This window comes from Choristoneura fumiferana, chromosome 11 (assembly GCF_025370935.1).
Source record: "Choristoneura fumiferana chromosome 11, NRCan_CFum_1, whole genome shotgun sequence".
Taxonomy (NCBI): domain Eukaryota; kingdom Metazoa; phylum Arthropoda; class Insecta; order Lepidoptera; family Tortricidae; genus Choristoneura; species Choristoneura fumiferana.
In genome coordinates this window covers 4,834,161-4,859,688 of record NC_133482.1, presented here as the reverse complement: position 1 = coordinate 4,859,688, position 25,528 = coordinate 4,834,161, and the positions used below count along the sequence as shown (strand labels likewise).

General features: G+C 38.4%; 1 protein-coding gene across 5 annotated transcripts; it reads right to left on the bottom strand.

Moving 5' to 3' along the window:
• Positions 1–15,964: 15,964 nt before the first annotated feature.
• Positions 15,965–22,903, bottom strand: LOC141432544 (uncharacterized). 5 transcript variants are annotated; one of them, XR_012451842.1, is made up of 2 exons: positions 16,577–22,903; positions 15,965–16,491 (listed from the first exon to the last, which is right to left on the bottom strand). XR_012451842.1 is itself a non-coding variant. In XM_074094155.1 (2 exons), exons 1-2 carry the CDS (start codon positions 22,114–22,116, stop codon positions 20,798–20,800), a joined length of 1,248 nt encoding a protein of 415 aa, XP_073950256.1. In that variant the 5' UTR covers positions 22,117–22,903; the 3' UTR covers positions 15,965–20,797. The 5 variants fall into 5 exon arrangements, 3 of the variants coding, with proteins under 3 accessions (XP_073950256.1, XP_073950254.1, XP_073950255.1); XR_012451841.1 differs by having other exon boundaries at positions 15,965–16,485; XM_074094155.1 differs by having other exon boundaries at positions 15,965–20,829; positions 20,901–22,903.
• Positions 22,904–25,528: the final 2,625 nt, after the last annotated feature.

The following is a 25,528-nucleotide window of genomic DNA, read 5'->3' as shown; positions in this document are numbered from 1 at the left end:
GATCCTGTCTGAATAAAAGGTAAATAACGGTTATTTTAAATACAACCACGATGTAATTTTAGGGAATTTCCACGGAAATTTGGTTAGTTACACTTCACACTAAAACGGCTGATGGATTTGAATGTGGTATGTAGATAGCTCGATAGGGACGAGACGAGTGGCGGAAAGAAGGGGAGGCCACTGCCCAGCAGTAGGGCACTGACAGGCTAAAAAAAATGTAGATAGCTGGACGCTTATCCCGATATTCTCACGAGATCTTGAGATCACAACCGCGTTCATTAACATTGGTCTATGGTAATTATTTGTCAGAACTCGTAACTCTTTTTTTTTCTAAAACCATTATTCAGAATTGTAATAAAACAATAAAGAGTCGTAACTCTTTTATTTCTAAACCATTGTTCAAATTGTAATTAAAACAAACTTAGTTCTAAAGGTGTTTTTTAAAATTCAGAAAAATTTACGGTTTCAGCGGAAATAAAAATGACTTTCATCAAAAAATTATTGGACCCAATTGAGACATACGTACCTAAATACCAAACATAAGCAAGTCAAATGAAAGCTTGTAAAACTAGTGCTTGTGTTTGAACAGCTCTGAGTTATATTCTTACTGAGATAGTCACAGAAAATACTAAGAAAGATTATCAATCACTTTATTCTACGAAAATGGATCGTATCAACTAACAATAAACATAAACTCTTCCAAGCTCCCATTAAACAATCAGAACAATTCAAAAACAAAACACAGTCGTGATTCCGCTGCGGATTCTCCTCATGAATACGATCGCAATAAAATCTTAGCGTAAAAACATACATAAAGGGCTGCTCGTAAATAATAAAGCTTGTACGGTCGTGTAGGGCATACGAGTGGGTACCTCGTTACTCCACCCTTCCGCAAAGGAGGGCTCGCGTTACATTCTGTCTCATTGCGCAATACTCGGTCGAACGGACTGGGTTTTTGTGAAAACTATGGAGCGAGAACAAGGTTGCTAACGCTTTTGTTACCAAGGTACAGTTTGAATAGATTGCTGCTGTCTTTTGCTAAAACAGCGATGAAAATTTCGGATGAAAGCTTCAAAAGTTGATCGGCTAACTGCCTTCAAATAAAATAAATGGCCGTTGGGGCCGAAGAGTTCTTGAATGGAGACTGCGGATCGGCAAGCGCAGCGTAGGACCTCAACCAATGAGGACGGATGACCTGGTTAAAACCGCGGGTTAACGGTGGATGCTGGCCAGTTTCAACCGAAGCAACTGGAGGTCTATGAGGGAAGCCTTTCATGTTTAACAGTAGACTTTCTACGGCTGGTATGATGATGATGATTTAGGTATTTTAACCACTTGACAGTCCGACGATACCATGATATCCAAAACCAAAATGCTTCAACCCACCCGTCGATACTTTAGTGTCGTAAAGGATAAACTTTAGTGTCGTAAAGCTTAAACTCGATGAGAGGCATATTGGTCGCGCACTCCGGACTGTCAAGTGGCTTCAAACATTGAAGGTGGTAGTTTTTGTAAAAAAGATCACTTTCAAATCCCAAACGTGCATCAAATCTTCGCGCTCCACAGGATATCAAAGCTCTCCTCAATTTAGCTAAATCGCACATTCGCGTCACATCTGCGCGACTAATAAAAAATTCCGGCCCTCCGTTTCCCAATAACATCGATTATCGGCCCAATTTTAAAGAGGAGTGAATGTGGAGGGAATCAATGGTGCAAAGGGACAAATTCCTAAGGGCCCTGTCCCGAGAGACGCTAGGGTCGACTCGGACACGGATAATGATCATCCTACGGGTGGACCAGTGACGGTTACAAATGGGTTAGCAAATGTAATATCCGACCGTGTCCAACCCCACGGGGCGCTGATATTCAAATGGCGTCTTGGACGCAAGACGGACGGCGGATTTCCTGGGCTTAAGACATGCCCTGAATTTGGATTGTGATTGACACTGCTCTGAGTACAGGGCAGTCATTCAACCGAGTAAAAAAACTAAACAAAACATTGTAATAAACAGTTGACGGTTGCAGAGTGGGCTATTTCCCGAGCTAGATGTTTTGTAAGGCATCTTTGCACGACGACAGCGCCACAATATAGCAGTGGCAACTATGGACATTATTGGGCATATTATGGTGTCATTGTCAAACACGTAAACATCGTAATAATTTCAATGAAATCTCCATAATATTGCACTACATTAGATTCCGAAAAACTTAGAGGTCCGAGTTTAAGCCGACGATCCTCAGCTTGAGAGACTATAGATCAAACCACTAGGCATAGTATGTACAAGAATCATCTCCTCCTAGCCGTATTCGTCTACAGCGACATTTCCTAACGCTGAGAGCTGGCTGACGTATACTTATGTATCTAATGATGATGTATATGTCGTGGCCAATCGTAAAATCCGCCAGATCATGAAATTCCTAGGCATGTCGTTGGCCAGGTATATCACGATGTGCCTGAAAAAAACTACGGCAGATCGATTAAAGCAACGCATTCGTCGATATTCCTAGCTCTATACCAGGCACATCGTGATATGCCAATAAAAAACAAAAATGTAGGTACGACGAGCGAAGCGAGGAGTTGTTAGGTAGTATGAATTGTGACCTCAACGCACGAGCCGAGCGAGCGAAGTGAGGCGTGCCGCGGCAGCGGCCGGCGAAGTGCCAGGACCGATATGGCGCCGTTTCATGATATGCCTAGGAGTTTCATGATCTGCCTAAACTGGCCAAATCATGAAATGGCGGCGTTTCATGATATGTCTAAACGTCACTATTTAGGCAAATGTTGAACGATATGACGGACGTCCCTTAGCTAATTCATGAAATGTCGCATTTCACGATATGCCTAGAACGCATATACATATAGAGAAACATATACAAGAATATTATACCTAACCATGTCATGTGAAAGCGACTCGGCTCGGGTATTTTACTTTTTTACTATTTTAACTTTTTAGTCTTAAAACAACTGACACGTGCCCCCTTTTTGACATAAACAAGACCTTGTAATTAGCCAGTTACAGAAACACCGGTATCATGACATCCGACAAAACCTTTTGACGTTTGATTTAAAGTCAAATTTTGTTTAATTTGTGTGACTTACCGTATTGTAAGGAATGGCGGGAATTCGTAGGGACGTCAAATTAAAAGCCGACCCTTATTTTAAATTTGAAGTGTCATTTGTCGCCTTGTGCTTTAAGGATTCAAGGTATTCATTAAATAACTGAAAACCTGAAAGTAGTATGTTCAGAATCGAGAGTAGAATCGATTACACTATACTTTAAAACAGGTTTCGTGTGGGTTTTTTCTTAGTGCCAAGTCTAAAGTTCTTAATACAGCATACGCAAATAAAAAAGTTTTCTTATTGAGGTTGCGCACTATTTAGATAAAATTAATACTGGCCGTTTTTCGGTCATTTACTTCTTCTTAAAACTAAGAAGCACAACGGACAAGTGACAAATTACGCGCGTAGAGTTAGAAATCAAGCTGATTTACTGACAAAGCAAAACTTGATAATATTTTTTGACATAATTAGGTAGTATTTGAAAATAAATACAATAAAGTAACTTAAAATAAACATAGCTGTTGGGTGTCAAAGGTTTTCGGTGTATTAAAACACATTGTATGCGTAAGGCTCCGTTTCCACCAGAGATTGCGAGTATGTGTTGCGATGCGAGCAATGTGTTTTCCATGAACCAATAGAAACGCTTCATTTACCTCGCCTCGCTCCGCTCAGCTATTTCCACTAGAGATGTGCTGTGCGTGGATAGGTAAATGAAGTTAGGTTTTTTTTATAAATTTCCGGAAAAGTAAATGGTTTCAGTAGAACAATTAGGACAATCGACAATAGAACAAACATTGCATTAGGGCAAACAATCATTCGGCGATACGATATAAACCCATAATATATTAAATATATCCATTCAATTAATGCTTTAACTTTGACATAAAATTTCAACTAGAATAATTAATTAAATTATATAGTAACGTATTAAAAACCGCCGCATGCCCTAACCCTTCCGCTGCCGTAATCCCGCAAAGCGTACTTATTGCGATGCGTAAATCAGCTAATACGGGCTTCATAATTAATAACACTGCATTAGGGCAATGTGTTCGTGTATAATGTTGTGCTTTTTAACGTCGGTAGGTCTGTATTTATAGCGTGAAATTCAGATTATGGTTACAAAACTTGGCATTTTGGTTTTATCACACACTTTCTAAATGAAATGACACAAAGCTCTTCGATATACATAAACATAACTGACTGTTTGAATTGAACACCTTAATATGTCGCAAAAATATTGAAACGAAGGAGGTTCTTGCTTTATTTTTTTTAAATGACAACGACCAATCTAATGTGTGATTCTTGACAGGCAGAATATCGCCTTAGACATAGGTACTTATACTCTTTGGGTTACAGTCTTGCTTGCAATTATCTCCTTTAATTATTTATCTAATAACAAATGTGACACAAAATTCAAAATCGTCAACGTCACGATACTAACGCTATCTGACCCGTCACAGAAACCCTAATTGACAAGTATTTGTTGCCAAAAAAACGCAAAAACAAAAGACGATCCCTCGGCGCAGAGTTCTAGCAATCGTGCATTTTCAATCGCGTCAACACGTTTACCAAAATGTCAACGCACCGATTTTCCAAATTCAAAACATTCGGTATTCGAAATTCAAACATCGCGAACAAGTCGGGCAGACAATGCCGCCAACCCCGCCGACAAAGGAACTAAGCAAAGGAATTATCTCACACAGCCTCCCCTCACGACATTTGTGTCATTTATCACGCAGAGACGGGAATTAAAATAATAAGGAGTTTATTGATTTAAGTGTGCGATGTGCTTAAAAGTTTTACTGTTTGTTTTGATAAGATAAAGCTCTGTTTCTAACGGCCTTCCAAAAGTAAGAGGAAGGTTTCATTAATTGAATATTATTATCATATTTTTTATCTAGCTGATAAAAACTGTGGGATGAAAACTAAACATGTTCAGTTTTAATGGTATAAACTAATTTTCCAAGAAGTATTTTTTAACCTCAATAACCTTGCCCGTCAATTTTGATACATGTCGTATGTTAAAATGCGACATCGGAAGCATTAATTTACGTCAATAATTATAATACTACTTAATGTTTCACTATTAATGTTGATTTTCCAGCAATACAATTAGAATATATCTATTTACGTTCAAAAGATTTAAACTTTGTACTTTAGTACTCTATTAACTTAATAGGACAAGGGCGACAAGTCACCTATTACGAGCCGTTCAGTAATGAGTGTATTCTCGCCCCCAAACTTGTAACAAACGTTCGCACAATTACTGGTGAAGTTGGTAATGGGAGTTGCCCCGCTTTTTAACAAGTTTCCGGGACAAGGTGAAGCCTATGGATACATGGGGGAATGCGTGCGATGTTTAAACTTAGTATGATTTAAAGTAACTTTTTAGGTAGTTTATTAACGAATTAAAATAACTTTTTATACGTTTAAATGAGGAGCACGCGACTGTAGTGCGCGTGTTGCGGCAGCCGCCGAGTCGCGTGCTCCTTAGAAGAAGGGCTACGAAATAGCCCGAAACATGCCGAGCTAAACTCGATTTAAGACGTGAGTTATCCATTACAATATCACTTAATATGAGTGAGTCTTACGGTAGTTTCATGTTCAATACTTTTTATACGTTGTTTTAAATTTAATCTGGAATATTTCAACAGATGGTTGGGAAATTTGATGTAGCACTGCTGCAAAGGTTTTATATGATTTTTTTATAGGATGAAGTCACGCCTTTGACGTATTGGTAAACCAAACTCAATGAGGGCTATCGTTTTTTGTCTCACTAGATGGCGCACTGTTGCGTGAGGTTTTTAAGTATGGCTTTCAAAGTCTGTTATTACGGCGTGAAAACAAGTTTAGATTAAAATCATATTAAATACACCTTAAACCGTACCAAAAAATATCGAGCATGACAGTGTTGCATAGTCCCCGTTTTGTTCGGAAAAAAAGGGAGGACAAGGTTTCCGAAAGACAACTGTCTCAAAACACAGACATTCATTGCCCCGGAACGCATATTTTCCATATTTAATTTCAGATATTGCAAAATATTCTCAAAATTATCTAATATAAATCGTAGCTCAAAAACTATGAGATTTGACATTTCGGAGACCTCACGCTACACTAGCGCCTCTAGCGGCGAATTCATACGCGATAGCCCTCATTAAGAAAAAAATCTAGAAAGACTGTTGGCATAGTGTTCAGTCAGACTCGTCCAAACATCCGCTGAAATATATATTAAATTAATACGATAATACAGTGATTAGTGATATATGTATAGGTAGGTACAATAAACCTAAAGAAATGTCGTAATGAAATGAAAAAAAGATTGAGTAAGTAATTTACTAATACTTATGTGTTGATAATTAGGTTAATACTTAGGTGTTACTGTTTCTGGTGTACAATAAAGAGTCTTTGTATTGTTAATTTAAATATGTGACAATTATAAAGTAATTAAGTGTAGAATTTTAATGCTTTGCAAACTATTATGCAAAATTAAAAGAAGGTGATTCCAAATTAATCCTTTTTATGCTGGAAATTATTAAGTTGAGAACAAAATATTAAATAAAAAAGCTTTAAACCATGTTAAAGTACTTTTTTCTGTTTTTATCGCTCTAACTCATATTTTGTTTTTGATTTAATTCCTTAAATTTAAAATAATTATAAATATATTTATTATGTTATTATTTACATAACTTGGTGCTTAATTAAAACGAAATTTAGATTTACATTTTCTTTTTTATAAACACATCACATCGTCCCCTGGTTTGACGATAAATAATTAAACTTTGAACAAAAAAACAAAACACGCAAACAAACATTACATCCGACATAAAAATATAAACAAAAAATAATTACGTAGTTGTTTACATATAAATTAGCGTCGCGTAATAAGTTAGAGATAGCGGTTTATCACGTGCGCCGTTATCTCCAAAGTTTAATCGTCGCGGCGTAGTGTGCGCCCGGGCTAATGAGCCTGCGGTTAACTGTGCGCGGCGGGCCTTACCCGCCAAACTTCCAAGACTGCCAACTTAACACTAATTAAAACCTCAATAAAAAAATACCTGAACGGCGCGTTCATTTCGACAAAAAAAATCCTGGCCACTAACACAAGTCCGCACTTCAGTAAAAAAAGTTGGTGCTCCAACCGCGAAGGCGCGCGTTCGCCGCCGAACCGTGGTCGACATTAAAACCTTAGCGGGAAAGAAACGGTCCCCTTATTACGTCTCGAAAGAAATTCACGCACACAGCGACAAGGGGAAAGAAGTCCACCCACACAAGCGCGCGACACTCCGGGGGGGAGTCCCTCTGTGTGGGTGCGGGTAGAAATAAGTATTAAAAGAGATAGTTGAGCAAAAGAGGTGCACCTCCGTATGACGCCGCACGTCCGTGGGTAATGCTGGCTCAAAGGACCACTCTAATATTAAACAAGTTCGTTCCTTTGTTCGGGGATCGAGTTCATTTGTTTTTTATACCAGAATATTCTAGAAGCAACAATCAAACGTGTCTGGCAAGCCAGATCGTCTTATTTAATCAATCAATGTAATACAATCTTTAAAATTTTAGCAAAAAATAAGAAAGATTCCAAAAACAGTTAAAAGTATTTTAAGATAGCTTTACTTTTCATAATTGTGGAAAACACTATACCTACTATCTAAATCTACACTACTACTCCACTTGCAGGCTTTTTAATCTAGGTTTAAGTGGTCTTAAGTCCTGTCAGATCCATACGAGAACTATCAGTTTAAGCCTAAAGCCAAGTTTAGACTTGCAAGAAAAATCGTGCAAGTTGCATTACAAAGCAACGAGTTTGTAGTGGTCAATCGAGAGCCGCTATGTAATGCAACTTGCGCGATTTTTCTTACAAGTCTAAACTCGGCTTTAAACCGAGATTAAAAAAAGCATAAAAGACGTCCTAAGTATCTAAATATACATTACACTGTTTATAGTTAGATCCACAAATAACTGGTTTTGCTTCAGTTCTTAGTGAACACCGATTACAGGTCCACAAATAACAGGTTTAAAATACTCAAATAGTCCTTTTGAAAGGGTTATATTTATCAACCTTAACACTAACTGAAAAAAGTTCAACGTAAAAAAATCTCCATATTTAAAAAAATACCATAAAATGAGAGACTGAAGGGGCTGTTTCACCATCTATTGATTAGCGTTAACCGGCGGTTAAATGTGATGCCGTCTCCGTCTATTCGAACAAAACAAATAGAGACGGCATCACACCTAACCGGCAGTTAACACTAATCAATGGATGGCAGAACAGCCCTAAGTATCTAATAAAAAAAATAGAAAAAAATAAGGAAATCGTGAACGCTGGTTCATAAAATAAGTAAGAACTCAATAATATTGGCTGGAGAAGAGAAAATTGGCAATTATTCCACCTAGAAAAATAAGCTTTTACTATGATGATGACTTTTAAGTTTGTAGTAGGTAATGCTTTCTCTTTGCAGTTCAAAATACTAACCATTCATTTTAAGTATATTTCGTAGTAGATTGTAGCAGTTCGTAGCTCAGGCTACGAGTTTGCTACGAGAGTGCTACGGATCACCCAGCGACTTGCGGTTACTATGAAGATCTTCGCTTGTTTCTGTCAAACAGAAATTGGTTAACGTTAATTCTCTTAATTTAAATTTTTAACAATACTTTTCGATTAAAATCCTATTTTTTACGGGTACAATATATATCTACGTGTGTTTTAAGGGTTCCATTTGTACGTTTGTCAAGACTTTTCTTCTCAGAAACACGGAGATATCACGTCAAAATTAATTTGAAATACTCAGGTCTGTTACCCCAAGGCGAACGAATGATCGAATCAAACTTCTAAGTCATTAAAAAGGTGGCAAAAAACTTATAGGGTACGTACCTACCTCAGGTTGTCTTAGAAACTTGTGGTATGCAGACAGCTCTAACACAACTAATAAAAAAGTATTTTTTTATCTGTCTGTCTATGTCTGTAACAATATAAATAATCCTACACCGAGTACATTTTTCTTAGAAGCGAGCTCTGCTGACACTGGATATTCAAGGATATCTACAAAGTACGGAATCTTCGATGTGTGAGTCCGACTTGCGCTTGGCTGATTTTTTAAATACTGTTACAGTGCATGACGCAACAGATTTTAATGATAATTAACACAATTTAAACAATTTTAGTATTTGTTTTCATTCATGAAATAAATAGTTTCTGCATTTTAACTAATCAATAAAAACTGCAATGCTAACTTTAAAATTATCGTTATCACCAACATATTGAAATATCGAGTGACCACATGTAAAAAGTCTCAGTCAAAAATATAACAAAAAAAATGCAAATTATCATGTAGTTTTCTGTACAAAAACAATTACGTGCCATTTTTGAAGTAAACGTACTCGTACGTTAATAACAATAAAAGACAAGCCTCGCCCAGCATCATAAGATCCAGGTTGAAGTCCCTGACGCAGGTAAAATTTTCTGCTTGGAAAAAAACCGGAGTTGTCGGCTTTCCTAATATTTAAAAGGAATTAAACTGAACTGTTTAACTGTTAACGTTATTCAAAAAAAGCCAAACATTCCGAGAAAATTAAAAAAAATCTTTGGTAGAGTAATTTTAAATGTTCTTACCGAAAAAAATAACATAATTTTCCCGCAACTTATGCCACGAGCAAAACGTAGTGTTAAGTTTTATTAAAAATAAGTTTTAATTACACCTCTATGGGGCAGGGGAGTTTAACTGTAGAACTAATAACATTTATAGAAACAAAGTTCAATATCTCAAAAACAGCTGAACCGATTTTGATAAAAAAATGTCTAAGAACCATCGCTAGAAAATCTGCTTTCAAATCGCATTCAAATCGGTCCATCCGTTTAAGAGCTACGGTGCCACATACAGACACACATAGCAATCAAACTTATAACACAACACCCCTCTTTTTGCGTCGGGGGCCGGGGGTTAAAAATACCACAATCAGGACTTATCACGCCAATACACACACGAGTAATATTTACCTCGACGTTTCGACCACATTACAGTGGCCGTGGTCACGAGTAGAACACGACCACTACTCTCTCGTACTCCAAAAAACCAATCATAATTTGATTGCTTAGTAGCGACATCTCTTGTCTGGGTGAGCGGTTAGTTCCAAAAGAGTGTTACGTCTCTCGATGAGAGCGAAACATAGATGTCGCTAGTGCTGCTGCTTAAGTAGCGTAGTGGGAAAAAAACAACCTGAGTATGTGTGCATAGGAGAAATTTGTGTCTAGATTCCTGTCCAGCGGTAGTGTAGGGGTTTATAGCATTCAGCACGGAATGCTGAGGACCTGGGTTCGATTCCCAGCGCTGGTCTCTTTTTCTGGTTTTTCTGTCTCAGTTTGTATTTTCGATATGGTTTTCACGGGATACCCGTAAAAATAACAAATTTGGAGTTGAAATAAAAAATACAAAAAGATCCCAAAAAACCAATCATAATGCAATTTTCCATACTCGTAATATACTATATAAAGAAACTATAGATATGCAGCCAATGTTTAAACAGCGAAGAAAAAATATCTGGTTAAAATTTAGGTTAGTTAATTTTTTTAATAAAACATAGACAATTACCATGTAGTCATTACACTCGTAATCACAATAATACCACCAGTAATCCAGAGGTACTCCAAGGGTTAGGGTTCCAAAAATAAATGTTCTCTGTTTGGCCCGGTACATAAGAGCGTAAGTACAGTCGAACAAATTGAATCATGACCCAGGGTAGAACCTTTGTGCTACTAATGTCATTTTGACATCTCATACTTTTGTCAAGGAAATCATAGTGAAATTGATTATTACAAGGTTCCACCCTGGGTCATGATTCAATTTGTTCTACTGTATGTATGTTCATGATTTTCTCAAAAACTACTGATCTGAGGCCTAACGCCAGTGCGCCGGTGCGTCGTCAGCACGTTCGCCATCGAATTCACCATCTCTTTCTACCCTCGTCTTCTACCGTGTGACAGAAGACTATTTATGTAGACCTCTGACTGATTTAGTTGAGGTTTTCGTTATTCGATTAGTATTTCTTTTGTTGTTTCACCATACATTGATTAATTTTATTTGACGGATACAAAACAAACAAAGACGGCATCACATTTATCCGTCAAAATCAATGGATGGTGAAACAGCTAAAGCTCCTATTTCTCCAAAAATACGTTCTCTTCCAGTGATACTGGAAACCTTCGACTGAATAAACAGGAAGTCTAAATTTAGCATAAACAAACGCCTCGAGTACGTAAACATGAACAAAAATAACGGATCAGTATATAGTTACATACGAGAGATGTTAATAAAATAACTGAAACCCTGAATGTATGTTATTGTACTTTAAACCAAGTTGCATTTTTTTGAAATCACTATTTTACCGTGCCCAGTCTAAAAGTTTACAAGTGCATTATAATGTCTATTAAATATCTTAGCAAGATTGCATAATATTATTAACATAATTTAATACTGGCGTTTTCCTGTCAGTTTTGACTGACACAAAATAAAATCTGCGTAAGCGCAACTGACAGAGAAGTTAGGTACCATCAGCCAAATATGTGGTCTACCACTCTAAAGTTGATAATCGTTTGCATGTCACAAAACAATAAGGCCAATAGACGTGTCTGTCAACTTGAAAGTTCGACTTTAGCGATCGACATACCTACTCATTTGATAGGAACTTGTTTAAAAATTGATAAACCACTTATTTGGCTGATGGTCCTTATAAATTATGAATTGAAATTATGAGTGCAGAATTTTAAGCAGAATTACTGAAAAATTAAGATGACGTAGCAAAAAAATATGAATAGTTAGGAATCGGTTCAATAGTTTAAGCATGATGAGGTAACAGACAGATAGAAAAAGTAAGTTGCTTTCGCATTTATAGTGGGTATTAGTAAGATACAATGTAATTTATACAAACATGGTAAACATACATTAGATAGGCAACGTAATTCAAAATTGCCTTCGAGTGTTACTTTATTCAGCAATTAATCTAAAATCAAGTACGAGCATCAAAAAACCCATAACACCAAACCTGAGAATGGAAATTTTATACCGTCATAAAATTTAACAGCGTACTTTAATAACTAAAGCCAGAAGCCGATACAGCCGTTGACAAAAGGATGAGCGGCCCTCACCCACACACCTGCCGCCACAAATGATCGCACTCACACCGACGCGTCGACCACACGCCCACCCGCCAAACACGCCCCAACGTCTTGGGTTTTCTTATAAACCACGTTGTGTTCGACGTCCCGCTCTAACACCTTACCGCATAGCGCGCGCTCTCCTTCCCGCAATGACGAGCCTCACATAAAGTGGAGCCGCATTCCCGCCTTTTTTCCCACTCCATTTTGACAGCTCGCGGCTCCATATCTGGCCGGAAAGTAAGACGGCGTCCACAAAGTCTACGAAACAAAAACCAAGAATTTCTCTTTTATTGTCTATAAACATCTTAACGTTCAAATTATCTTCCTCTCAAAAGCCACACAAAAAAATCTCGAGCATCAAAAAAATCTTCCCAGAACTCATACACAACAACATACCCCTAAGCTGAAAATGACTTCCTAAAACCTCTTTAGTCAAACACTAATTCCAAATGCGTCACTAAATCATTCCTAAATCCTTATAGCCTACACAATAGTTCTTACAATTTTACAGATACCCAAATCCTTCAAACCTACAACCCAGTCAGTACTGCAATACCTTTCCCTATAGCAACACTGAAGTTCTTACGAATTCGCTATTTCTCGCAGTGTGCCCGTCGTCTTACCGACTAAGTGGCTCAAGACGCGTTAGCGGGGCGGGGCTGCGTGCTGTGGCCTCCCGCTATCGGCACACCAAAACACACATTTTTCCCGCCGCAAACCTCGCGCCGGGGTTACCCGCAGACCGAGCGAGAGGGAGCGCGCGCATGCGCGCTGGAGAGAAAATTCGCGCCAACTTTGACAGTTGCTTGGAAAAGTTTTGGCGCGCGGTCGTCTTCAGTTACCGATGCGTTTGCGGAGGCAGCTACGAATTAAATGCTGTTTCTTCTTTTTAATTTCCTTATATCGTTGTAAGCATGGATTATAATAATTATAGTACTTCAGCCTCTTATAATTTTAGGTGACACATTATTTTTTTATTTATGCACGGACATAACCTGACAGGCTCATCTTATGTATTTTCTTTGAGACTTTTGATACAGAAGCTAGGTTTGATTGTGGACGATCACGATTTTCCCACGAAACGAAAGGCAAAATACAAAACGTAACGTTAAATAATTAAATGCCATTTATAGCAAAAACGTTTCGCGATCCGACAGCTTCTAAATAAATAAAATTACTAAGACAATTTTCAATGTCGGCTCGAACGGAGCATTGAACGATAAAAGCAACGCGCCATAAGAAAAGATTAAGGTTCGTACACACGAGGCGTGGGTTGCTTAGAAGCAAAATTTATTAGCCTACGATGACTAACTCGTTGATTAATGGAGCTATGGACAACAAATCAAAATGACAACTGTCTTCGAAAAACATGGTAATTTGATATGATGGAAAAAAAGTAAATAAAAATAACTCTTTGATCGCTGATCTGTTTTCGAAAATATTTTAGGTGACAACAAAGTAATAACTTCTGACAAGAACATACCTTGAATGGATAGTTCTACTTGTTTCTACTGCTATCAGTTTTTTGCCACATGTATTGAAGAAAGTTACAATTAGCTTGAAATTTTAATAAATTAAAATTGTATCACACACAAGCACACTGTATATCGTTTTCTAATAACTTTGCTTTAGGCCTGATTCATTTCTTCTTCTACAATATAATTATGCAACAGGATACTGATTGGGATTGAAATAGGTACTGGTAAAACTCTCTCATAGGTAGGTACTAATAATATAGGATGGAAGGGATTTTCAGTGCCTCTAACGCACATCATTGTATTTGATACTTTCAGAATTAGTTCAAAAGAATACCACTTTGACGCAATCTCTCAATGAAATGTGCCGCATCCCGTCACACGTCACACCTCGGTGCTCAGTGTGTTCGTATACGCGAATGCATTTTAGACCATTGCTGACAAAAATTAAGTACGCCAATGTCTCAACTAACGAAACATAAGTAAGTAAAACGAGTATTTCATAGGTACACATGAACTAGGTAGGCAGTTAGGTGGCGGGCTCGACCTCAAAGTGGCCGTAAGCGACCCGAAACTCGCATGGCGTGTGGCCACAGCGGCCGCGTGTAGGGTTACCATATATGTTCCACTAATTATGCCGCGTTTACGGGAATGTTTGTGATGAATTGTGACTTTTGGTACGTTGAAACATTTCAGTTTAAGTTTGATTGATTTTTCTGTGTTTTCGCGGTTTTCATTCGTAATTTATAGTCAGACTGAACGCGCCCGTGAAGATTTTTCATCGGAATTTTTGATTAAAAATGTTCTTAGCCATGTTTTTGATGCATTATACTTTGAAAATCGAATCAAAATATGTTACGCATCAAATCAAAAATTGCTAATATTCGCTTCTCCGATCACATTCCACCCTAGCTACATAAAATAATCAACCAATCTCATAGTGCTAGCGAAACGCCATTGAGAGCCAAACTAATTTATCCGTCATTTCCACGCCGCCTGGTGCGCCTACTTCACGGCGGGTGGCATATCACAACAAAATGGCGGGGCTAATCGAGGCTCGCCGATTTTGCGACCGCGGCCGCCGATTACACCGATAATAAACGGTTTGATTCTTCATTAGGATGATTTAGATTGAGATTTAGATAGAAGAAATGTTTTGAGATAGGTACTTGAAAATATCACTATAAAGCCCGATGAAAAAATTCAAGAAAACTCTTCATATCTAAATCCGTTCAGCGGATTAAGCGTGAAGAAGTAACAAACAGATTTACTATTGCATTTAAAGTATTTGTAAGGGTTTTCCTAATTTGGAACAACAACTCGACTTTGCCTGTGTGTGATAACTCTTATACAGTCAAACTTTTGTGATTTTCTAGCGATAAGTTCACCCTAAGTATGCTTTTTTCGGCCTACGGCGTAGCTTTATTTTTAAATTTTTATGTGCAATAAAAAGTTAACACACACACACACGCACACACACACACACACACACACACACACACACACACACACACACACACACACACACACACACGCACACACACACACACACACACACACACACACACACACACACACACACACACACACACACACACACACACACACACACACACACACACATTTTTTTTTTTTAGTACATAAGGAAAATATAAGTAGTTTATATAAATATTATATTTCGTCGTATCCATTAAAACCCATGTTAACATTCACAAAAGGTCCATCAAATCACGTTCCAGAGCGAATGTGTACTAAACACCGCCGCCCGTCACTGAATAAATAACTTGACACTTGTTCGCAAATAAACAATTTAAAATGTCAAGAATAGGGAAAGGGCTGGCAACCCTTTTCGATCTGACATTACGTTTTCTGACAACCAATTTTAGAGTTGTTTGCACTCCTGACTGTGAGGTAGGGATGTGAAAAAATAATCGATTTTTAATACAATAGTACAATTAGCACAATTAGCACAATAATATTGGAATTACTACAGGTATTTCACACCTTTGACAAACTCCGCACGGAAAGGGGAAAATTATAATGTCCTTATAGATAAGATTGTAATTGATTTTAATTTATTCGTAACGCTTATAAAATTAAATTAATACATTGTATTTAATGACAAGTATTTCTTAAGTACGTCTTAAGTTCTTGAGTGGAGACCGCGTGACAATCTGCGAAAGGCTGCTGGTGGAAGCTGGATGCGTCTAGCCGAGGACAGGGCGCAATGACGCTCATTGGGGAGGCCTATGTCCAGCAGTGGACTGCTATAGGTGTCGCCACATTTCTTAAAGGGTAGTTATTGGGAATAAACATAATAACTCTGTGCCTAAGTTCAAATTAAAGTTAGTAGCCTTAATGCGACAAGGTTTTAGATCGTCCTACGTTGAGAGGTTAGAGCTATCCATAAGCTCTACTTAATACAACAGGTGAGTGCCGTGATTGGTACCATGGGTCAAACCGAGAGCTACTTCATCATAGTAGGATTCTCCCATTAGCAATCCGACCCATTCCAATCACGGAATCTTGCTCACCTCAATCTGCGGGACCCAGTGGTCCCTTGGACGGTCCTCCTCCTTCCCCATAGACCTCCCCTGTTCCACCATGTTCTACATTTACTCTGACTTAACCTCTCAACGTATTCCTCTCTCGTTGTTGTATAATCAGTATAAGCACTTACCCGGGCAGTCTTTGTAGCTTGTGTTCATATCATCTCATTCACTCACAATTTCGTACCATAATTCTTAATCATATTTCCGTTGAACTCTCTTAATCTTGCTCGTCTCTCTCCTCCTTTCTGCCTAAAACTAAAAAACATATCTCCCTCAAATCTACCCTTTCCCTCCATCTTTTTCTCACAATGTTACCAGTATTGAAATCTTAAATACTCACATTCGTTCAGGAATCGCGTGAATTCGCGACACTCCCAACGACGAGGAAGCTGTTTATAATCTGGCAAAAAGCAGACGAGTCCACTCAGCAATTTTCTCTCTTGCTCGAATCGCTGCGGCTCGTCTCGCTACAACTTCGCGTGAATGAGTCTCATCCTCCATTCCTACTTCATTTGTCTCAGTTTCAATAGATGGAGTATCTTCATCGTTATTTACTTGCATAGGTTGCGACACCTTTTCAGATGTCACTTCGCTGCTATCTCCTATTTCTTCTATATCTCTTACAGGAGCTATCTCAGGTGTTCCTGGTTCCTTTAACAAAATGTTATTTCCCTCGTCGTCTTCCGGTGACTTCTGTATTTGACTGATGCCATTATTAGTCTCTCCATTTACTGGTATGTTCCCACTTATTGGTATACGTTCAACTCCCTTTTCTTCTAATTGTGATTGACACGATTCGTCAAGTTCCAGAGGATATAGATGTCCAATAGACCGGGTGAAAATGCTGTCTTTTACTTGTACCTGAGCCACTCTAAATTGTCCATCGGAACTCTTTATTAGATTAACGATCTTACCAACCTTCCAATTAACTCGGTTCTTGGATTCACCTTTTATTTGTACTATATCGCCCACACTCGGTTCCTTTGGCGATTTGATTCTGGGCTGTTGAGGAGAATGTTGGTATCGTTCTCTGAGACTCGTCAAATATTGGTTTATGAACATAGTTTTGAACTGATTCAGCATGTTTTGACCTCTTCTCCAACTTTCAATCAGGTTCTGTTTTGTCACTGTCACTGCTTGCTCTGTTCCAAAGTCTTCAGATAATTCTAAGTTCAAACAATCACCTAACGAGAGGAAATCTGACGGTCTAAGCACAATCTCCAAGTCAGGACTTACACGGGTCAATGGTCGAGTGTTGACGACCGCCTCAATTTCCTTAATCACAGTAAGGGCTTGTGTGTCATTTAACAATCGTTTTTCAAGTGTCCTCTTCATACAATGCTTGACAAGTCCCACGAGTCTTTCATAACAGGCGCCATGCCATGGCGCTAACTGAGGTATGAATTTCCACTTAATTTTATTCTTAATACAGTGTTCGCTGTTCAAGATCTCAGAGCATAATTTGAAATACATTGCATTGTCGGAGACAATCTGTACTGGCACATTTCTTGATGCAATGAACCTTCTCAATGCCATTATACATTCGTCTGCAGTCAAATTCTTCACGATTTCTAAATGTATGGCCCTTACTGCCAAGCATGTCAACAGGCACACCCATCTTTTCTGTGGTCCATCTTCCGTATTCACATACATTGGTCCAAAGTAATCAATACCAGTATAGCTGAATGGTGTACTATAGTTTGCACGCTCTGCTGGTAAAGCTGGAGTTGGAGGTAAAGGGTATGGTCCGCCTCCATGCTTGACACATTGCGGGCATTTTTTGATTATTCTTTCCACTGCAGATCTCCCTTTTGGCACCCAGAACTTTTGGCGAACCAGATTTAGGGTGTGAGACGGGCCAACATGGTAATTTTCCTCATGTATTTCTTTTATCGCGTTTTTTGCGAATTCACTATCCCTGTGTAACAGTACAGGATATCTCATGTCGTATGGCCAATTGGCATGCATCATCCGGCCCTTGCATCGTAACAGCCCGTCGACGTCTGTATAAAGGCCTAAATTGCGAGTGAGATCAGTCTGTCTACCTTTACTTTCTTCCGGAAAATACTTATGTTGCAGATCTCTTATTTCCTGAACTTGAGAATCAACTACACTTTGTTCGACTGTTTTGTCCTCAATTCTACTGTCGGTTCTACATGAATCTGGAGGCTGTTCTTCCAGACCCTCCGCCACTGCGGAGTGAAGCGACAGAGCCTGGTGGTTATGAAGGTGCATATCATTAGGCCATTTGTCTTTATTTTTAGTCAAAAAGTTCGGGCCTCTAAGCCATAACTTATACTTCTGCATCCAAAGTTCTGGTCGAGTCGCAATATCAGCCGGATTCTCTTTTGTATTTATGTAGTATGTCTCTACTTCAGAATTTTGTTTAATTTCTGCTAACCTGTTTGCTACGAAAGGTGGTTGAAGCTTATTTGAGTGGATCCAAGTAAGGACAACTAAACTGTCCGTCCACATGTACTGTCTGGTTATAGGCAGCTCTATGGTTTCTTTCAGATATGTTAACAAACGATTTCCGATCACACAACCTAGAAGTTCCAACTGTGGAATAGTAAGAGGCTTCTTTTTACTTGTTGGACCTCCATTTTTTCTTCCTTCTCTGTTTCCCGATTTCTTTTCCCTTTCTAGTGGTATAACTCTACTTTTTGATAATAAAAATGCTGTCTTCACATCGCAACCATCGCTTGAACGCAAATACACCACTGCTGCATAGGCGTCCTTCGACGCGTCTGTGAAACAATGCAATTCATTTTCCAATTTTTCGCTTGAACTTGTTCCTACATATCGTGGTATGTGAACCCTTTTAATTTCATGTAGATTAAGCATAATGGCTCTCCATTTTATTATTAATTCTTGAGGTAGAGCAGTATCCCATTTATAATTCTCTTTCCATAGATTTTGCAGGAATAGTTTGACTGGCAGGAGTGCTGGTGACACTATGCCACATGGATCATAAACCGATGCCAGGGTTCTCAAAACTTCTCTTTTTGTAACTTTATTAAAATTGTTCTTAGTCAATATTTCTTTATTTACGTTCAGGGTGAGTATATCTTTTGTTTTATCCCATAATAGTCCCAAGACCTTTATTTCGTCTGTGTCCTTTGATCTATGTTGTTCAGGTATTATTTGGATAAAGTCCTTGTCGTTAGATGTCCAATCCCTCAAATTCATTGACAGTTCTTCAAATGTGTCTCTAGTTTCATTGAATAGCTGGATGGCTTCTGCTGTAGTTCTGGAACCAGTCACCACATTATCAACATAGCACTTGTTTGCTACATTCGTAAGCAATTTGCTATTTTTCTTGGAAATATGGTAGCGTATGGTAGCAGTCAGTAGGAACGGACTAGATATGACACCAAACGGGACTCTACAGAATCTGAGGTGTAATATGTTTTCATTAGACAGTGTTTTATTAATGTCCTTTATCCACAAGAACCTTGTTACTTCTCTATCCTCTTCTTGTAAGCCAACTTGTAAAAATGCCTTTTCGACATCGGCTATGATTCCTATTCGGTACACTCTAAAATTGAGTAGTAAGGCTGTTAGATCTTGAAGCATGCAAGGTCCTTTGTACATGCATTCGTTAAGACTCTGTTGGTCTTTTAATCTAGCTGAGGCATCATATACCACGCGCCCTCGTTTCCCATTTTGCTTCACGATATGGTGGGGAAGGTAATGTATTGGAGGAACGGACTGACAGGATACCTCTGGACCAGCCTTTATAACTTCTATTACACCAGCCTCAAGTTGCTCCTTAATTATTTCATTATATTCTTGAAGTGTAGATTCATTCAATCGTAGTAGTAAACCTTTAAGTCTGCCATATGCCAAGCCGTAATTTGTGGGTAGTTGCGGTGGATATATAGTCCATGGCCATTTAACATAGTATCGGCCCTTTTCATATACTACAGTCTCATTGAAGGAATGAATTGCATCTTCCTCTCTGGATGCCTTCACTGAGTCAGTTATTCCAATATTCTCCAGACTCCAAAGAAATTTTATGTCAGAATGTCTCAAAGGTAAATCCGGCTCTGTATAACATGTACATTCTCGGCTACTTTGATGATAGGTTATAACTGTTAATTCATCTTCATTTCGTACATCATTCATATTGACATGACCAGATACAACCCATCCAAAATCTGTATCAACCAAAAATAGGTCACTGTCAATTTGTACAGTATTGTTTTTGATAAAAGAAAAGTAATAATCATTACCTATTAGTACATCTATAGCTTGATTTTCTGGTGAGCCACTATCTGCCAGCACATCCACTAAATTATTCTTAGGAATATTTGGTTTAGGTATTCTATCGGTGATGTGCGGCACAATATTAACATTTATGTTCTTTTCTATACCTCTTTTTGTTCGGATGATTATTTCTGAGCATGGACTTAACGTCTCAGTAGGTTTTTGAGCTCCGAAAGTGAAAATTAGCAATAATTCTTTATTTTTAGGTGTCATATTAAGTTGTTGTGCCAGTCCGGAAGTGATATAACTCCTCTGACTCCCGCAGTCGAGAAGTATTCTGCAGTCTTGTTTATTATTCTTGTGAACCACCTGCGCTGTGGCTGTCTGTAAAAAAGATTTTGACTTGAAACATTGACCCATTGCATTAATTGTCGATGCATTGGTTTGAATCTTACCCAGAGAGTTCTTCTTTGGGCACAAAGCTCGGTTGTGGTTGCCTTTACAGTGATAACAGATTTTTGACAGCCTGCAGTCCGCAGCTCTATGGCCTTCTCTTAGGCACATAAAACATCTATTTATAAGTTTCTTTCGCCTATCCTGTAAATTTATTACTGTTTTGCACTCATCGTTATAATGAGCACCATTGCAGAAGATGCAAGAAATTTTAACTCTTTTGGCGCTCACAGTGGCTATGTTACCAATGGGCTCTCTGGTTGACCTTTTACCCTTGAAGAAGGTAGGTTTTTTAGCACTAATGTGGAATGCTTCTGTTGAAGTAATTGGTATGGATTGTTCATTGTGCATTTGAGCTCTCTCCATTGCTGTTATGACAACATCCAGTGTACTACGAATAGAGGAGACCGTCTGATTATTTGCTGTCAGAAGATTAACTTCATAAAGGACCCTATCAGGAAATTTTTCCAAAATTAAACTTCTAAGATGGTTACTTTCATTATTTTCACCTAAAGATGTCAAAACCCTAAGGTGTTTCTCAATTTCGTTTAGGTTTTTCCTGCAACTTTCTGGGGTGTAATTGCATCTCGTTAGTTTTGATAGAGCTTCATAGTGGGAGTCAATTACCTTATTGATATTTCCATATCTAGCCTTCAATGTGTCAATTGCAACATTATAATTATTATTTGTGATGCTCAGGCCCTCAACTGCTTCCTTTGCTCTGCCTTCAAGAGAGCTAAGCAAATAGGCTAGTTTTTCCACATCTTTCAGGTTTTGATTGTGAATATTAGCTTCAAACCTGTCCCAGAACATTGTCCACTTTAGGATGTCTCCATCAAATTTAGCTAGTTCCAACTTCGGTAGCTTTACAGTAATTGCCGTGTCGTGTTGTGGTTTTAGTACATCCTTCGAAGATGTCTTTGCAAATAGGTTTATAATTACTCGAAGTTCGATCAGCACCCTTTCACCCTTTAACTTTTCATTTAATATTAGGTCTAAAAAATCAGTATTACTTTCACACCCTTTATTAATGTATTCGTCTAAATCCTTCTTAATCTCACTAATAGACTGCTTCAAGCTAATGTCCCACTTTATTATATCTTGATGATGTATCACTATACCACTTCTGCACTCATTCAGTGTTTGCTCGGCTCCCCTTATATATTCATTCAGTACTTCCTTTCGCCGTTCTAGCTTTTTGCGCAGGAATTGCTCCATGTCGGAAAAATTAGCGATATACTCTTATATTGTATAGCTTTGTACGCGTTGGGTTAAATGTCTGAAAAGGAGTGAAAAGAACAAAATAACAACGGGTGCGTAATTCCAAAAGACATTGCAATAGGCTTGTGGTGTGCTAGGCTCTTCATGGCATTAAACATCGTACCATATCATCCTCTGGCACAACGGAATAGCATAAACTACGATCGTGATATGGTTTAATCTATAGGATAAAGATTTAATATCAACAAAAGTAAAGTAATCCGCCATGACTTTTTCCCTTTTACATACCTCACGTTTTCTGTACTGGTTTGCAAACGTTTCAGGACCTCCACTTTCCTTGCATTTTCTGATACGTTTGGTGCTAAAATAATGTCTCACGGTTTATTATTTTCCTTGCAGATCACCTTTTAAATTAATTGTACGCATTCAAAGTTGTTCAAAAGAAAACAAACGCTCACCGGTTCACAAAACAAGTTGAAACGAACAGTTAAAATAGTTTCATAGTAAGTCAGTTCTCAGTTACGGTAATTGTTTCGTGAACTTGATTCCGTTAACAACCAATACAAAAAATGAAACTGATAACCCATCTCATTTTAACCAATAAAAACAGTGGATACGTTCTGATTGACGTATGCAGACTATCGCATTGAAAACCGCTGCCGGTGTTGCCAGCGTAAGAATTTATATCGATTTAATAATCGATTATTTTATCATGAATTAGCCGTAATTTAAAATAAGTCTTAAAAAATCACTAAATTCTTGATTTCATATCGTTGTACGTATCTTAGAATGTAACACAATTAACATACGAACACACAGTCGAGGCAGTGAGACGCTCTTGTATTACTACGTCGATAAAAGGAGAGAGAGAGAGAGAGAGAGACAAGACAACAATCACACACAATATATATTACATTATGTATTCTCACGTTGCAAAGCTAGAGTATAATACGGCATTTGGCTGTTTTCCACTTAAACTACACTACAATTCAAAGCCCGATAAGACATTGTTAGTTCATTATCCCGAAATCATTATTTATCTGTAGGTAGTAAATTTTTTCGTTCTCCCATCTTTCCCCGATCGGTAAAATCCACGCTTACTAAAACTTATTCTCCTTGTTTTGTCATTCTCATTCTTCTCATTCGCATTTTCCCCGAGCTTTACTTTTTAGCGTAATTCAGTCTTTTCGTACAACTTTCACTGCTTTATTTCGTGATAGCTATATATTTTTTTCTTTTGTAGGTAACCTTTTTATTTCCTATGTGACCCGCAAACATAAATACGAATACGTCCACTACGGGGACTCGTAGTAGCTGATACTTTAGCTGTGCCTAATACAAGGCTCTTGTGTGCAAATACATTAGCACGCCCACTACGGGAACTCATGGCTGCTGATACTTTAGCAATGCCTAATGCAAGGCTCTTATGTGCAAATACATTAGCACGCCCACTACGGGGACTCATGGTTGCTGATACTTTAGCAATGCCTAATGCAAGGCTCTTATGTGCAAATACATTAGCACGCCCACTACGGGAACTCATGGCTGCTGATACTTTAGCAATGCCTAATGCAAGGCTCTTATGTGCAAATACATTAGCACGCCCACTACGGGGACTCATGGTTGCTGATACTTTAGCAATGCCTAATGCAAGGCTCTTATGTGCAAATACATTAGCACGCCCACTACGGGGACTCATGGTTGCTGATACTTTAGCAATGCCTAATGCAAGGCTCTTATGTGCAAATACATTAGCACGCCCACTACGGGGACTCATGGTTGCTGATACTTTAGCAATGCCTAATGCAAGGCTCTTATGTGCAAATACATTAGCACGCCCACTACGGGGACTCATGGCTGCTGATACTTTAGCAATGCCTAATGCAAGGCTCTTATGTGCAAATACATTAGCACGCCCACTACGGGACTCATGGTTGCTGATACTTTAGCAATGCCTAATGCAAGGCTCTTATGTGCAAATACATTAGCACGCCCACTACGGGGACTCATGGTTGCTGATACTTTAGCAATGCCTAATGCAAGGCTCTTATGTGCAAATACATTAGCACGCCCACTACGGGGACTCATGGCTGATAATGATAAGATAGGGTATGTATGGGATGCTCATATATCTTTCGTTTTTTTTTTCATAAATCGTCTAGCATTATCAGAGTATCATTACTTAATGGAAGCATATCCCAGCAATCTCCACCATTTTGTCGCCACATTTCTTAAAGGGTAGTTATTGGGAATAAACATAATAACTCTGTGCCTAAGTTCAAATTAAAGTTAGTAGCCTTAATGCGACAAGGTTTTAGATCGTCCTACGTTGAGAGGTTAGAGCTATCCATAAGCTCTACTTAATACAACAGGTGAGTGCCGTGATTGGTACCATGGGTCAAACCGAGAGCTACTTCATCATAGTAGGATTCTCCCATTAGCAATCCGACCCATTCCAATCACGGAATCTCGCTCACCTCAATCTGCGGGACCCAGTGGTCCCTTGGACGGTCCTCCTCCTTCCCCATAGACCTCCCCTGTTCCACCATGTTCTACATTTACTCTGACTTAACCTCTCAACGTATTCCTCTCTCGTTGTTGTATGATCAGTATAAGCACTTACCCGTGCAGTCTTTGTAGCTTGTGTTCATATCATCTCATTCACTCACAATTTCGTACCATAATTCTTAATCATATTTCCGTTAAACTCTCTTAATCTTGCTCGTCTCTCTCCTCCTTTCTGCCAAAAAACTAAAACATATTTCCTTCAAATCTACCCTTTCCCTCCATCTTTTTTCACAATGTTACCAGTATTGTAATCTTAAATACTCACATTCGTTCAGGAATCGCGTGAATTCGCGACAGATGGCTCTTTATGTAAAAACTCAAAGCGATAAAACCGCCTATCGTCTACCCTAATAATTATTGTACTGATTTGTGGTGTGAAATAAAGACAATTTGTAATGTACAGATCTAGTGAATAATGTTTTGCCACCGGATCTTGTCGGAAAATTTCGTATTTATCTCGCTTTCTCAACTAGCTTAGTAAAGTTTACTGGTGTTAATTGAGAGGCTCAGGATGACTTTGTCCACAGACCCATTTCGTCACCTTCTTAAATCGTCCTCATTCTCATATAATCTACTGTTCTGATTCGCCAACCTTCCCACATCGTCACTTTCCTATCTTGTCCGCTTTCTTATGTGGGCCACAGTACCGACTCGTTAACAGTTTTATTTCGACTACAGTGCTAACACGTCAACATTATTGCATTGTTCATTATCCAGACTAATATAAATGCTCTATAAATTATTATTGAAAAGGGGCTTTTTTTTGCAAATGACTCTCGGGATATTTTGCTATTTAAACGCTTAAATTGACCATCTATGTGAGAGAGCGTCTGGTAAACGT